We start from the raw sequence: 16,109 nt of genomic DNA on the forward strand, positions 1-16,109 counted from the left end.
TCTGAAGGCAAGAGAGAATCATGGAAAGGTTTTTAAGCGGTTTTATTTTTATATTTGTGTTACAGAAAATTCTCCTGGCAGCAAAGTTGGAGATAGATTGCAAGAGCAACTGATTAGCGAAGGGAAAATCCATTAGAAGGCAATTACAGGTTGATCATCCCTAATGCAAAATCCAAAATCTGAAATGCTCCAAAATTTGAAAGTTTTTGAGCAGCAACATAAGATAGTGACATCTTTGCTTTCTGATGGTTCAATATATACAAACTTGGTGTCATGCACAAAATTATTTAAAATATTTTATAAAATTACCTTCAGGCTATGTGTATAAGGTGTATATGAAACATAATTGAATTTCATATTTAGATATGGGTCCTATCCCCAAGATCTCTCATTTTATATATGAAAATATTCCAAAATCTGAAAAAATCCAAAATCCAGAACACTTGTGGTCCCAAGCATTGTTGATAAGGTATTCTCAGCCTGTATAATAGAGAACATTATGAATTAAGGTAGTGTGTATGATAATGGGAAAGAGAATTGGAAAATTATTTAGAAGATAAAATTGACAGGACTCAGCAACTCATGTCAGTCAGAGGGAAGAGTAAGCAATAATTTCCAAAGCTGAGGATGGTGGTGCTGCCCTCTACTGAGAAGCGGAAGTGTGGAAGAAAGAACAAGAGAGGAAAGGAATCTGATCATACGTTAAATTTTACACAGCCTCCCATATTTCATGGGAGTTCTGAGTAGTGATGACCACGTGGCTGTTAGAAACCCAGATTTAATATTCTTAAAGTATAACTAGGAAGTAAAGAGGGCAGTGATACCAACTTATGTAAGATTGTTTACTAAGAGCATGCATATGGCAATACAGTACTTTATGTGGTAAAGGTCTTTGATCTAAATAAAAATAAGAGCTCAAAATGGAAAACTCAGAAAAATATTAATATTTGATGTGCTAGAAAAATTGGAGATTCCAAAAGGCTCTTGAGAGGTTATGGTAAAAAGCAAAAAGTGGAAAAGAAGAGCCATAGAAACTAAGGGACAAAAAAGGTTAAGACATCCAGGCCTTAAGATATATATAAGACAGATCTGAAAACATATACACCAAACTCTCAGGAATGGCTAGCTTTAGGAGGTGGCGTTGAACATAATAGCAAAAGAACTGGGAATTTCAATTTTGTATTTGAATGTTTAAAACCTGTTCTATATATATTTATTATAACTTCTTGAGAACTTAGTATTTTAAAATAAAAAGTTAAAAAGATCCTCTTAAAATTGAAGTTATAGTCAATTGAAAATAAAAATAGATGAATCAAATAAGCTTACTCAGAACAGAAAAGGGAGGGAAGGGTGACATGGAGTGGCCAACAGTGTCATACTATAGCTAGGTCACAAGAGATAAGGACTGACAGGAGTCTTTTAGCTTGGTATTTAGCTGTGGTCACAAGTGACCTTATTAAAAGCAGTTCTAATGAAAGGCTAAGGGCAGAAGCTTGACTGTAGTTGTTAGAAAGTGGAAAGTGAGGACATGAAGAGTTAGAATAGTCATCTTATAAAGGAGGAGCTTAAGTGTGAAGGGAAAGAGAGATATGGGGAGGGACTTAGGGTCCAGGGTGAGTAAACTATTTGCTTAAGATCCTTATGGAAGTAAGAAAGAGATCCATGCTAGCTCCTTTAGTCATGGAGGTTTATTGGATGTCACCCAGGAATGTTAAGTAGTCTGAGTATTAGCTAAGTAGGAGCTAAGTCAACTACTCACACTACTCCTACTTATTCCAGGTTCCAGCTTTTCTAAAACTGGGATTTGTAGTACATTTTATAAGCAATTGAAGTTGTTCAGCAAGATTTCTTGCAGGGAAGAGACCTGAGCTTATTTATATGCTGGAGATAGGCACCAGGAGAGGGCAAAATCTCTGTAGTACAGAAACTAGTTGAGGTACTTATTTAAATGAGTGGACCCTTAATTTGAAAAGTAAATCGAACTGTTTCTGGGAATGAAGTTTTGTACAAAATGCGAAACTTGCCATGTTGCAAAGGCTAAGCCAACCAATATATTTCAATTACATTCATACTAGAAAAAAATTAATAAGATGACATAAATAAGCTAGTAAATTTCTTTTTTCTTCTTCTTCTAAAGCCGAACAACAACGTATCCTTACACAGAGACACAGATGTACAGCCAAAATACTGGAGGGAATTACTTTGATACTCAAGGGAGTTCCGCCCAGGTGACTACCGTGGTCTCATCCCACAGTATGGTGGGCACTGGTGGGATTCAGATGGGCGTCACAGGAGGACAACTCATCAGCAGCTCTGGAGGAACCTATCTGATCGGCAACTCAATGGAGAATTCTGGTCACTCAGTGACACACACAACTCGGGCCTCCCCAGCGACAGTAAGTATTTGAATTTTTAGTAGTTTAGTTTAGCTTTTAATAGTCTCTAATGAACATTTCCTTTGATAGAGGGAAAAGAACAACACAGATGGGACTGGGGCAAGAATGTGTTGGATAGTTTTAGTATTGAGAGTTTGCAGAATGTAGTATATGTAGTATTATGCAGAATGTTACTGATACATATGCCCTCTAATCAGGTGAATTAGAGTTTTTAATTTTACTGGCAATTAGAAAGGTGAGTTTTACTCATTAAACTGCTGGCTTTAGTAAGCTGTCTTCCATCAGTAAAATATCTTAAATTTATATAGAAAGAACTCACTTTCATATTATGCTTACTTTATGAGATAAAAGCCAGGCAGTAATACAGAGAATAAAATATAATTTAGCTTGGAATTTTCACATCTTTCAACAATAATATTTATGCTAGCTCATCCCCATAGAAGTTATATTATGTAAGCCAGCATCCCAAACCTTAGACATGTAAGCTTTGCCATATTCTCATGCCACCTGTATTATTATTAACTTAATATGTTTTCCAAGTTGACTCACTTTTAAAATAGAAAATCGTGTGTAATTTTTTCCTAATACATATTGAAATCAATATTTAAATAGTAAAGTTAAAAATGTTTACCCATGTGCCATATGTAAATTCGTGTTACATTCCACCAGAGAGATACTTTAGAAAGCATTACTATAGGTGATTCAGATGAAAAATATTTGTGTTGGCTCTGATCATAGATATGAGCAAACAGTATCTTAGGAGCATACATATTTAAGTAAAATTTAATAGATTATTTTAACACAGTGGGTTATTGTTTGGTGTTTTTTTTTTTTTTTTTTTTTTTTTTTGAGATGAAGTCTTACTCTGTGGCCCAGGCTGGAGTGGAATAGTGCAATCTCAGCTCACTGCAACCTCTGCCTTCTGGGTTCAAGTGATTCTCCTGCCTCAGCCTCCCAAGTAGCTGGGACTACAGCCACATGCCACCATGCCTGGCTAATTTTTGTATTTTTTAGTAGAGATGGAGTTTCACCATGTTGGCCAGGCTGGTCTCGAACTCCTGACCTTCGGTAACCCACCCTCCTCAGCCTCCCAAAGTGCTGGGATTACAGGCATGTGAGCCACTGAGCCCAGCCAACACAATGTATTTTAGCGTACTGAAATGATGTAATAGAAATAGTCATAGAAAGTTTTGCAGAATTTGATATCATCAAACTTTGTAGCCTGAACTTCTGCTTTTCACCTCTACTAAGCATATGAGAATGGTCATTTAGAACCACATAGCTAAAGCAGCAATGAAATAGATTTTCTAGGTATTACATATAAAAGGGTGCTGGGGATTTGAATTAAGGAGATGTATCCCATTTTATCATTTCATCATATAGTTTGTTCTTGCAATGAAATAGAGATAGAAATAAATTGGGGAGAAAATAGTAATATGAGAAGCTTTATATTTCTCATTTTATGGATTTTCTCCAGGATATTATATGTGCTTGGTAAGTACTTTGTATGTACTTTGTGTATTTGTAGTAATTTCATGTGTTCCTACTTTCATCGTTCAGTGCCTTTTCCCTAATTTATTTTTTAAAAACTCTTTATTTTAATTCGCTATTTGTTACTAACATCAGAACAGATGACTAGCTGTTCTGAGCGGAGAGTTCCTTTTTGTAATTTTTTTCTTTGTAATTTTGAAGCATTTCTTATGTGTATTTGTTGTCTCTTCCTTTTAATAATATTAAATACAGTATTTTAAACCTTTTAGTCACATCAGTATATTTATGTAGATTACAAGGGGATTGCTACTAATAAACCATAGCTTTTCTGGATCTCAGTTCCCCTATCAATAAAATAAGGGGTTAGTTAGACTAAATGATTTCCTAGTTTCCTCCTAGCTTTAGCACCACTAGATTTACAAAGGAATTATAAAATATTCTAAATGTAAAAGTAACTATAGCTTCAACATAAGAAGAAAAGAGATAGAAAATGGTGGCAGTAGTATATAGCACTCCTCCTATAGGCCACCTAGAAAATTATTTTCAGTGAAAGGAAAATACCACTTATCAAGGCCTTAGGAAAACTGAAAAACGGGGCAAAATTTACCTTTCCCACTTTCATTTCATCCACCCTGTCTTATCCTAACCTACCATCCTTCGAAACCCCATTCCGTTCCTACCTCACCTCTTCTAGGTATTCCTACTTGCCTTCATGCTGATTCTGATACCTGTTTAACATCCTCATCAACTGGATGTGGCTTTACTAAATTTACTTGCTCTCTCACTAAATTAACCAAATTGTTTAATCCAGCTCATGTAAATACAGTTGCATTGCTAACATCTATAGTTGGATGATTCTTCTTCTATTTTTTTTTTGATAAGGGATACACTTTCTATGTGGGTATGTATGCATGAAAGGTGGCATTATTCCTTAAGTTATCCATTATACAAATTTGATGTGTGATTTTTATTATACTAACTGGTAAATTAAACAGATAACTGAATTATAAAAACTGGGAATAGTTGAAAACTGTTACAAAACACCAATTTATAATATCGGTTGTACATATTAATTTTATACTAAAAATATTCATATTTGAGGTTGTTTTGTTAAGGATAAAAATTCTAAGGTGATTTTTTTTTGTTTCGCGTTTTTTTAAATAAGAAAATTTTCCTTTTTAACAAAAGGAGTATAAAAATTTTAAAAAAAGTAACTTTTGTATGGAAAAATCACAAAGTGATCTCACCAAGCCCATATTGATTGATAGTGCGGTACTTGTCTAAATATACTTCTGCTAGTGTTTATTGTATTACCTTGAATTGATTATTGAAAAGTATATTTAATTTAAATCCCCTTCTCAATTGTACTGAAGATCTGCTTGACTCACAGTGAGGTTGTGATTCTCAGTTTACAGTTTCACATCTGTTACTGTAGTAAAATTAACAAAGTTGAAGTGCTGTGAAACCTATTTAAGATTTCATATCATGTGCCTCTTGCCAAATGTTAGAAATGCTAACCATAGATTTTTGATTGTTTTCACTCCTAAAAATCAAGACTTTTTTTTTTAGGAGATGCCATGCCATTAAATGGGATTCAATTGAGTTTATGTATATTTTTCTTTTACTGTAGAATCATAGAAAAGATTGTATATGAACACAATCTTTAAAGATTTGTTGGTCAAGACTCAAGCCATTTCTTTCCAAACATTGAGCCTATCTGTACCATATAAGTTCAGTTTTTCTAACTGTTCTTTAGTGTTCGACATATAACCTATAGAATGACTGATGCAGCCTACTGTGCAATAGTAGCATATACTGTGGCCGAAATTCTTGACTGAGAAATAGTCCGTTGGGTCACTCCTTAGGGGGCTATCAGTAAGTGTAATGCATAGTCAATTAATTCAGTTGATGTAAAACTAGCTTTGTTTGGGTACTTGGAAACAGCACAAAGCAAACACTGTTACCCAGTTCCTATGGCAAAGTTTTCTGCTCCAGTCCTTAGAATAGTTGCCTTGACATGATAATTGCCAGTGATAGACTGGATAAAGAAAATATGGTACATATACACCATGGAATACTATGCACCCGTAACAAAGAACGAGATCATCTCCTTTGCAGGAACATGGATGGTGCTGGAGGCCATTTTCCTTAGCAAACTAATGCAGGAACAGAAAACCAAATACTGCATGTTCTCACTTGTAAGTGGAAGCTAAATGATGAGAATACATGGACACATAGAGGGGAACAGCACACACTGGGCTTTAGAGGAGGGTAGAGGGTGGCAGGAGGGAGAGGATCAGGGAAAATAATGAACAATAGGCTTAATACCTAGGTGATGAAATAATTGGTACAATAAATCCCCAAGCCACACATTTACTTATGTAACAAACCTGCCCATCCTGCACAAATACCCCTGAACTTAAAAGTTTATAAAGTCAGCATTTGTTAATTTGGTAACAAATGAAATTTTATATGATGAATATATTATATCAACTACTAATACTCAAATTTAGTCAAAATACTATTTCTCCTTTGATTTACTGTTTCCTTTTATATGGTCCATGTGTGTATAATTATATATATGTATATAGATATATACATCTATGCTTTTACTTATATAAATACATACACATACATTTAAAAGGCATTTCCTGCGGATAATATTAAATAGCAATTTTCAGAAAGATTTTATAACATTTTTATTGAATCATCACTGGATTATGGGTTCAGCTAAGTTGCGACCTGAATATGTTAGGGATCTGTTTATTGTTAATATTTCAGTAGCACATGGACATTAAGGTAGAAGAATTGGCTACAGTCATAATTCTGAACTCATTATACATCTGTCTTCTAACTATATCAACATAATATTTCCCTCTGCTTTTATTCATTTGAAATTCTAATGTATTTTCATTATTATTTTTCTATATAATCACATCATTTATAGAATTTTAGAGTTTTGGAACCTGAACATACTTTTCACTTGAAGATTAAAAATTTGTGAATGTAGTTAGTGATTTTTTTTTGGTGCTCATCACAACATAATTTATCTTATACCAGAGTATGCAATAGTTACCAACTTGCTTTAAAAAGCCTTATTTACTCACTCTTACATAAAATAATATTTTATTCTTATAATTAGATGATTATGTATGGAGTTTTAAAAATTCTTCTTAATACTTAAGATTACATTAATCATTTTTGAGACCGTGATATGAAAGTTAATTTTTACACCTTTATGTATATACATTTAAATGGGCTGTTGCTAAAATTAGATCCCACCCAAGAGGCACAAGAAAAATATCTTGAAATTAATATTGTTCATATTTCCACCTCTTTTGATTAATGTAAAATATTATAATTTATTTAATTATTTGGAGGAAAATTTGAAAGTCCATCTGCTGCTATATAAGTAAAAGTTTGGCCTAGTTTATATAATTAATAGAAAGTTAAGAATTCATTTAAGAATTATGAGTGCTTTTATTTATTTTTTCTTGGCTTGGCATGTTTATGAATTTGGTGTAAGGGAATGCTTTTTCTAAGAGTATAAATATGTTTAGCTCTTCAAAATAATTTTACCTTCTTATTCTTTTGCTGCTACGTTACCAATGGCCATGTGTTTGATTTTAAAATTTTAATTTATTTGTATGAATTACTTATACATTCTTAAGTTGCACATTCAAAAGATATAAGAAAGTACATGAGTCTCTCTCACCCGTTTCCCAATTCTCATCCTTAGAGGCAACCAGTATTACCAAGTTCTCTCTTATTTTTTTATTTATTGATTTTTGATTTTTTTTGAGATGGAGTCTCGCTCTGCCACCCAGGCTGGAGTGCAGTGGCGTGATCTCGGCTCACTGCAACCTCCACCTCCCGTGTTCAAGCGATTCTCCCACCTCAGCCTTCCTTGTAGCTGGGATTACAGGTGTCCGCCACCATGCTTGGCTAATTGTTTGTATTTTTAGTAGAGACGGTGTTTCACCATGTTTGCCACTCTGGTCTCAAACTCCTGACCTCAGGTGATCTGCCCGCCTCAGCCTCCCAAAGTGCTGGGATTACAGGCATGAGCCACCACTCCCTGCCACCAAGTTTTTTAAGTATTATTCTAACAATATTCTAGCAGCATATTCAAGCAGAATATATATTTTTTCACTCCCTCTCTTTTTTTTTTTTTTTTACACAAATGGTAAGAAAAATGCCGCATCTTGCTTTTTTTCACCTAACAATATGTCTTGGAGACTTTTTGTTTCATATTAGCACACGAAGAACTCCCTTATATTTAAGGGAAATGATTATATTAGAAGGAGCTGAATTGCCCATCTATCTTACCAGAGGAAAAAATGTTGAAATAATATTGGATTATTGGTTATGACTACATCGAGACAGAAAAGCAATATAGTCACATGAGATGAACGCTTCTGTTTAATTATCATATATGAAGATATGCTTAGAAGAAATTTTAAGTTAGAAGTATGCATAAATTATGCATAAATCACAGTTCTTATTTTATGTGACAAAACAGTAATTTCTATTTAAAATAATTTACTAAGTTTTACAATTAGCCTCAATATTTTTAAAAAAAAAGACTCTGTCCACTTATTTTGGCAGAAACATGTATCACCATTATGATCTTAGCTTTTTCTGTTTTCCTGTGTCCCTTTTTCCCTAGGCCAACTCAGTCCCTGAAATGAAACTCCTCAGACAGATTACCATGAACCGTCTGTTTCCTACACTAAATCATAAATTGACTGAAGGTTCTGGGCCTCATTTTCAAAGCATTTAATAAAATGGGACTTTGAATGACTTGTAGTCTCCATCACTTCATCTGTATTCCATTCAGCTGTCAGTCAGTTCCACACTGCTCCAGCCTCGAAGCTGATAAGATCTAGAGGCAGTAATTTTACCATTAGGGCTGTAAGACATTCCACTCCTAGAAATCTTGATAAACTAGCAGGTTAAGACAAAGAGAATCACTGCGTCCTTCATTCTCTCCTGAGCATAGCCAGTGAATTCCTCTGAATTTTAAAGCAAAATATAATGAATTATTTTATTTTTTAGCTACTTCATATTTGAAACAGCATTTCAGAACACAGGTGTATGGGTAACATGCCAGAAAAAGCTAGATTCTATGTCATACAGGATCTAGATAAGCAAAGTTTAATGATGCTCATAAATTCTACTTATAAATATTAAAGTAACCTGTACCTCAGGCAACCTCTTATATATCTTTTGCTTGGTCCTTCCTTAGGTTTACAAGTCAAGTTTCACGTTAAGTTACTTGTTTGAAACTAACATAATTTTTAAAGAAAAAAACTCCACCAACTTAATGCTTCACTTATAAAAATTAGATAATCCAGATAAAATATGAAATGCATTGCTACAGATTAAAATATTAATACATTGTAGTCTAAGAGTGACATATGAGTCAATATTAGACTCAGAAAGTTTCAATACTGCCTCTTCTACTGGCCCATGTGTTTAATTTAAAGGGGAAAAATACGACACAGTGCCTATGACCAATTTTCAGTTCTCTGAGAAAGAATTTCTCCATGTTCCTGTGCCCCCAAAGCATGTGATTTGATTACCACTTTCTCAGTACATGTAACTCCAGTTGTTGTCTTTATTTGCCACAGAAGTATCTGGTTTCCTTTAAACTCTAATTATGGCATTTGATTGTAACTATTGGTGGCAGTAAATTTCATGACATAGGAGTTTTGTAATCTATGGACTTAGAAATAATTTTATACATACACTTAAAATTTACTAAGTGTAAGTTTGAGTGAGTTTTTCATCTGTCTCATAAGAAAGGAAGATGTGATGTTTAATTGTGCTTTCAAAATTACAGGAAAGATGCAGTTAGGCAAAAGAAAGGAAATATAAATTCAAAGGGAGGTAAAGAGGTCAGAACTTGTAGATGATGTGATTGTATACTTGATAAAAATCATAGAGAATGAAATTAAAAACTATAACAACTAATAAGACATTTTAGTAAGGTGGCAGTACAATTTTTTTTTTCTTTCGAGATGGAGTCTCACTCTGTCACCCAGGCTGGAGTGCAGTGGCACAATCTCAGCTCACTGTAACCTCCACCTCCTGGGTTCAAGCGATTCTCCTATCTCAGCCTCCCTAGTAACTGGGATTACAGGTACCTGCCACCAAACCCAGCTAATCTTTTGTATTTTTAGTGGAGATGGGGTTTCATCATGTTGGCTGGGTTGGTCTTGAACTCCTGACCTCAAGTGATCCATCTGCCTCGGCCTCCCAAAGTGCTGGGATTACAGGCCTGAGCCACCGCACCCAGCCACAAAATTAATACACAAATAAATCAATAGCTTTTCTAGATAGTTAGAAAATATAATGGAAACAAAGATCTCATTTATAATAAAAACAAAAAATGCCTGGCAACAAACTAATAATAAGTGTGCAAGATCCAATTGCTGAATAAAAAACACCTAAAGTTCGCCAGGGACACAAAAGGAAACTTGAATAACTGGAAAGGCATACCATATTCTTGGATAAGAAATTTCAATATTAAACATTTAACCTCCCTAAGTTAACATAAAATGTTTCAACATAATCTCAATCATAATACCAATAGTTTTTTTGACAAGAAAGGCTGTTCATGTAAATAAACTTGCAAGAATTTATAGAAAATTTTGTAAAAAGAAAAATAATGAGGGATGGGGTAGAGGGAAACAACCTATCAGATATTAAAATGTATATAAAATTATAATAATTAAAACAATTATCTAAGCACATGAATAGACTAGTAAATGAAAGACTAGAGACCAAGTAGGCCAAATGCATGCAGGAATATTGTATATATTAAAGGAGGCATTGTCTGTGAGTTGAGAAGTCATGGATTATCAGTAAATGATATTTGGAACAACTGAATATTTATATATTTATAAAAGAAAATTAGATTGGTTCATATATTAGTCTTTATATCAAAATTAATTTCACTTGGATAGAAAAGTGTGTTTTATCATTAGAGTGGGAAGCATAATATAAAATCCAGAAGCTATAAGAAAAATATTGATAAACTCAGTTATGTAAAGGTGAAAACATTCTGCTGAGAAAACCACAATAAACAAAGGCAATGGTGAAACAACAAACTGGCATAAAGTTTTGAGGTATTATACTCAAAGGACTAGTTTTTTAAATTTATAGACCACTCTTACAAATTCATCAGAAAAAATAACAAAAACAGAGCAAGTACAAGAACAGGCAGTCCAATGAAAAGGAAGTGAAAAATAAACTACAAAGAAATACCTTTCATCCCATACAAGCAATGCGGAAGAGGTTGGTAAGCCTTGCCAAGTGTGCAAGGAAACAGGTACTCTCAATCATGATTGATGGGAATCTAAATTGGCACAGAATTGGAGAGCAATGTGGAAATTTTTTATCAAAATTAAAAATACACATATCCTTTGACTCAGTCAGTGTGCTTCCAGGAATTTATCATACTGATAATACTCTTATGTATATGAAATGCTACGTAAAAACTATATTTGTTGTAGACTTATTTGTAATAGAAAAAGATTGGGGTCAGGCGCGGTGGCTCACGTGTGTAATCCCAGCAGTTTGGGAGCCTGAGGCGGGTGGATCACCTGAGGTCAGGAGTTCGAGACCAGCCTGACCAACATGGTGAAACCCCCCATCTCTACTAAAAATAGAAAAATTAGCTGGGTTTGGTGGCACATGCCTGTAATCTCAGCTACTTGGGAGGCTGAGGCAGGAGAATCGCTTGAACCTAGGAGGCGGAGTTTGCAGTGGGCCAAGATCACTCACGCCATTGTACTCCAGCCTAGGCAACAGAGACTCTGTCTCAAAAAAGAAAATGACTGGAAACTGCCTTATCCATCAGCAGGGAAATATGCAAATAAATGTCAGTACTTTTATCTCTTAAGTGGAATTATATGTAGCCCCTAGATAATGAGGCTATATATATATATATATATATATATGCTATGTAGTATGCATATATATGTATATATAGGCATATATGTGTGTGTATGTATGTATATATATGCACACACACGTATGTACACATTTATATGAAAAAAGTCTCCAAATCATGTTGAGCGAAAAAGCAGAGTAGTGTGTGTGTGTGTAAATAGAAACACATATTACTATGTGCTTATATAAGATATCTTAAAGTTTTTTTTTGTTTTTTTTTTTATGGAGGGGGTGGGACAGAGTCTTGCTGTGTCACCTATGCTGGAACGCAGTGGTTTGATCTCGGCTTACTGCAACCTCTGACTCCCAGGTTCAAGTGATTCTCCTGCCTCATCCTCCCAAGTAGCTGAGTACAGGCATGCGCCACCACACCCGGCTAGCTTTTGTATTTTTTGGTAGACATGGGGTTTCCCTGTTTTGGCCAGGCTGGTCTCAAACTCCTGGCCTCAAGTGATCCGCCTGCCTCAGCTTCCCAAAGTTCTGGGATTACAGGCGTGAGCCACCACGCCCAGCCAATCCTAAAGATGTCTTTAGGAAGGATACATGAAGAATAAAAGGTGGGAGGCATGTGAATATATTATCTATTAAAAAAAAGAAGTCACTTGTTATTTTTAAAAATTTTGGACAAGCTCTTAATGATTATACATTATATCTATTTGGTCATATTCCCCAAATGCATGTAGATAAAGCAAATCCTTTATGTGCCCAGTATTAATATTGTCTGTGAGGTGTCACAGTTCACATAAAACCCTGATCCTAGGTTTCAGATAAAGTCCTCATTTATTAGACTGTTGAAAGTTTAGACAGTGAAAATTGGCATTTAATTCAGTTGAAATTTTTAGAGCCATTCTTATTGTTCAACATTTTGGAATGAAAGTTGATGTTTGTATTTGTATTTATGTATTGAGAATCTGGGTTTTTTTTTTTTTTTTTTTCGGTTACTGACTTTCTCAAACATTTATTGAGGTATTACTGTTGACCAGGCACTGTGCTTCTGTGAATTTGAAGACTTAACAGTATGGGCTAATGGAGATAGTTCCTGCACTGAAAGGTACCTAATCTTGCAAGGCAAAAATACAAATTCACAAATAGCCTCCAGACTTCTTTTTAGGGTTAGTTTCAACTACTTTCTTGCCACATTATTTCTTAAATCACAAATGTTAATACGTTATCAATTGATTAATTTTAGATTTATCAAAATTGTGCTTACCTTCTGATAATATTGCTTATATAAGTTCAAAATTGCCTAAAGATTGGGCAGGATTGGATAGCAAGAGAGTGAAAGAGAATCATGAATGCAAATAATACTTAAGATTGCAGAATCACCCTTTAATTAGAGTCAACTGGCACCATTGTGGGAATGTCCGTTACCTACCTATTTATATTCCCTTAAGTAGTCATTGCAGTCTGACTCTGGCAATGAAAAAAAAAAAAAGATCATGTTTTAGTGCAACTGTTTTCAAACTTGAGTGTGCATCCTCTGGAGCACTGATTAAAACACATCTCTGGATCTCACCCCAGTGACTTTCGATTCAGTCAGTGTGGGCAAGGGCTCCTTGCATTTCCAACAAGTGCCAGGGGATACTGAAAATGCTGGTCCAAGACCACACTTTAAAAGCCTGTTTTAGTGATTTCGGAGACTAACTACAAAGTGAAAATGTTCTTAGTACTCAGAATAAACTGCAAAATGCAGAGACCACTTGAAAATGTAAGATGGAGTTTAAATCCTATTATTTAATTCTAACCCAGCAAATTTCTGAGGGGTAATTCCAACTCCCAAGTGCTTTTGTACTTGATGTCTCAGAAACTAGTTTTATCGTCACAGACTCATAGGCTTCTAGTGAGGGTGGGGGAATCTGGGCTCCACAGAATAATCAAAGAAGTCCAAAAAGACAATCTTGATTTCAACCCAACATCCCAAAATAAGCCAAATGTTCTCAGAACACATTCAATTTATAAGGTTTCTTAGGCAACCGTTTTTCTCCCCCCTATGAAAATGTTAAGAATAACTTCAGGTTACAACTTTGGTACAAAATTGCCAAAATTTCAGCTTGAAAGCATAATAACTTAATTTTTTTCTCTAGACGTCATAAAATTATCAGTGAATAGAAAGGAAAAGATTTCATGTATTTGAACATTTATAAAACCTTAGAAAAGATTTTGTCTTTAGCTACTTTCTGGTTAAAGAGGACATGAAAAGCCGCGCTGGCTAGATTTGCTTTCTGGGCTTTTTTTTTTTAATTTTTATTTTTATTTTTTAATTATTATTTTACTTTAAGTTCTAGGGTACATGTGCACAACGTACATGTTTCTTACATATGTATACATGTGCCATGTTGGTGTGCTGCACCCGTTAACTCGTCATTTACATTAGGTATGTCTCCTAATGTTATCCCTCCCCACTCCCTCCACCCCACAACAGTGCCCAGAGTGTGATGTTCCCCTTCCTGTGTCCATGTGTTCTCATTGTTCAGTTCCCACCTATGAGTGAGAACATGTGGTGTTTGGATTTCTGTCCTTGCACTAGTTTGCTCAGAATGATGGTTTCTAGCTTCATCCATGTCCCTACAAAGGACATGAACTCATCCTTTTTTCTGGTTGCATAGTATTCCATGGTGTATATGTGCCACATTTTCTTAATCCGGTCTATCATTGATGGACATTTGTGTTGGTTCCAAGTCTTTGCTATTGTGAATAGTGCTGCAGTAAACATACATGTGCATGTGTCTTTATAGCAGTATGATTTATAATCCTTTGGGTATGTACCCAGTAATGGGATGGCTGGGTCAAATGGTATTTCTAGTTCTAGATCCCTGAGGAATCACCACACTGACTTCCACAATGGTTGAACTAGTTTACAGTCCCACCAGCAGTGTAAAAGTGTTCCTATTTCTCCACATCCTCTCCAGCACCTGTTGTTTCCTGACTTTTTAATGATCGCCATTCTAACTGGTGTGAGATGGTATCTCATTGTGGTTATGATTTGCATTTCTCTGATGGCCAGTGATGATGAGCATTTTTTCATGTGTCTATTGGCTGCGTAAATGTCTTCTTTTGAGAAGTGTCTGTTCATATCCTTTGCCCACTTTTTGATGAGGTTGTTTCATTTTGTCTTGTAAATTTGTTTTAAGTTCTTTGTAGATTCTGGATATTAGCCCTTTGTCAGATGGGTAGATTGTAAAAATGTTCTCCCATTCTGTAGGTTGCCTGTTCACTCTGATGGTAGTTTCTTTTGCTGTGCAGAAGCCCTTTAGTTTTATTAGATCCCATTTGTCAATTTTGTCTTTTGTTGCCATTGCTTTTGGTGTTTTAGTCATGAACTCCTTGCCCATGCCTATGTCCTGAATGGTATTGCCTAGGTTTTCTTCTAGGGTTTTTACAGTTTTAGATCTAACATTTAAGTCTTTAATCTATCTTGAATTAATTTTTGCATAAGGTGTAAGGAAGAGATCCAGTTTCAGCTTTCTATATGTGGCTAGCCAGTTTTCCCAGGACCATTTATTAAATAGGGAATCCTTTCCCCATTTCTTGCTTTTGTCAAATTTGTCAAAGATCAGATGGTTATAGATGTGTGGTATTATTTCTGAGGGCTCTATTCTGTTCCATTGGTCTATATCTCTGTTTTGGTACCAGTACCATGCTGTTTTGATTACTGTAGCCTTGTAGTATAGTTTGAAGTCAGGTAGCGTGATGCCTCCAGCTTTGTTCTTTTGGCTTAGGATTGTCTGGGCAATGCAGGCTCTTTTTTGGTTCCATATGAACTTTAAAGTAGTTTTTTCCAATTCTGTGAAGAAAGTCAGTGGTAGTTTGATGGGGATGGCATTGAATCTATAAATTACCTTGGGCGGTATGGTCATTTTCACGATATTGATTCTTCCTATGCATGAGCATGGAATGTTCTTCCATTTATTTGTGTCTTCTTTTATTTCGTTGAGCAGTAGTTTGTATTTCTCCTTGAAGAGTTCCTTCACATCCCTTATAAGTTGGATTCCTAGGTATTTTATTCTCTTTGATGAAATTGTGAATGGGAGTTCACTCATGATTTGGCTCTCTGTCATTGGTGTATAAGAATGCTTGTGATTTTTGCACATTGATTTTGTATCCTGAGACTTTGCTGAAGTTGCTTATCAGCTTAAGGAGATTTTGGGCTGAGATAATGGGGTTTTCTAAATATACAATCATGTCATCTGCAAACAGGGACAATTTGACTTCCTCTTTTCCTAACTGAATACTCTTTATTTCTTTCTCTTGCCTGATTGCCGT

The 16,109-nt window shown here is 35.0% G+C and overlaps 1 protein-coding gene across 50 annotated transcripts in view; it reads left to right on the forward strand.

The window, feature by feature from the left end:
* Positions 1–16,109, forward strand: part of RFX3 (regulatory factor X3) — a 308,560-nt gene that overhangs the window by 194,307 nt on the left and 98,144 nt on the right. For all 50 annotated transcript variants that reach the window (XM_016960369.4, XM_063787175.1, XM_054657801.2 and 47 more), the window contains 1 exon segment: positions 2,138–2,396. In XM_016960369.4, coding sequence (XP_016815858.1) covers positions 2,138–2,396 — 259 coding nt within the window.

Source organism: Pan troglodytes, chromosome 11 (genome assembly GCF_028858775.2).
Source record: "Pan troglodytes isolate AG18354 chromosome 11, NHGRI_mPanTro3-v2.0_pri, whole genome shotgun sequence".
In the NCBI taxonomy this organism is placed as follows: domain Eukaryota; kingdom Metazoa; phylum Chordata; class Mammalia; order Primates; family Hominidae; genus Pan; species Pan troglodytes.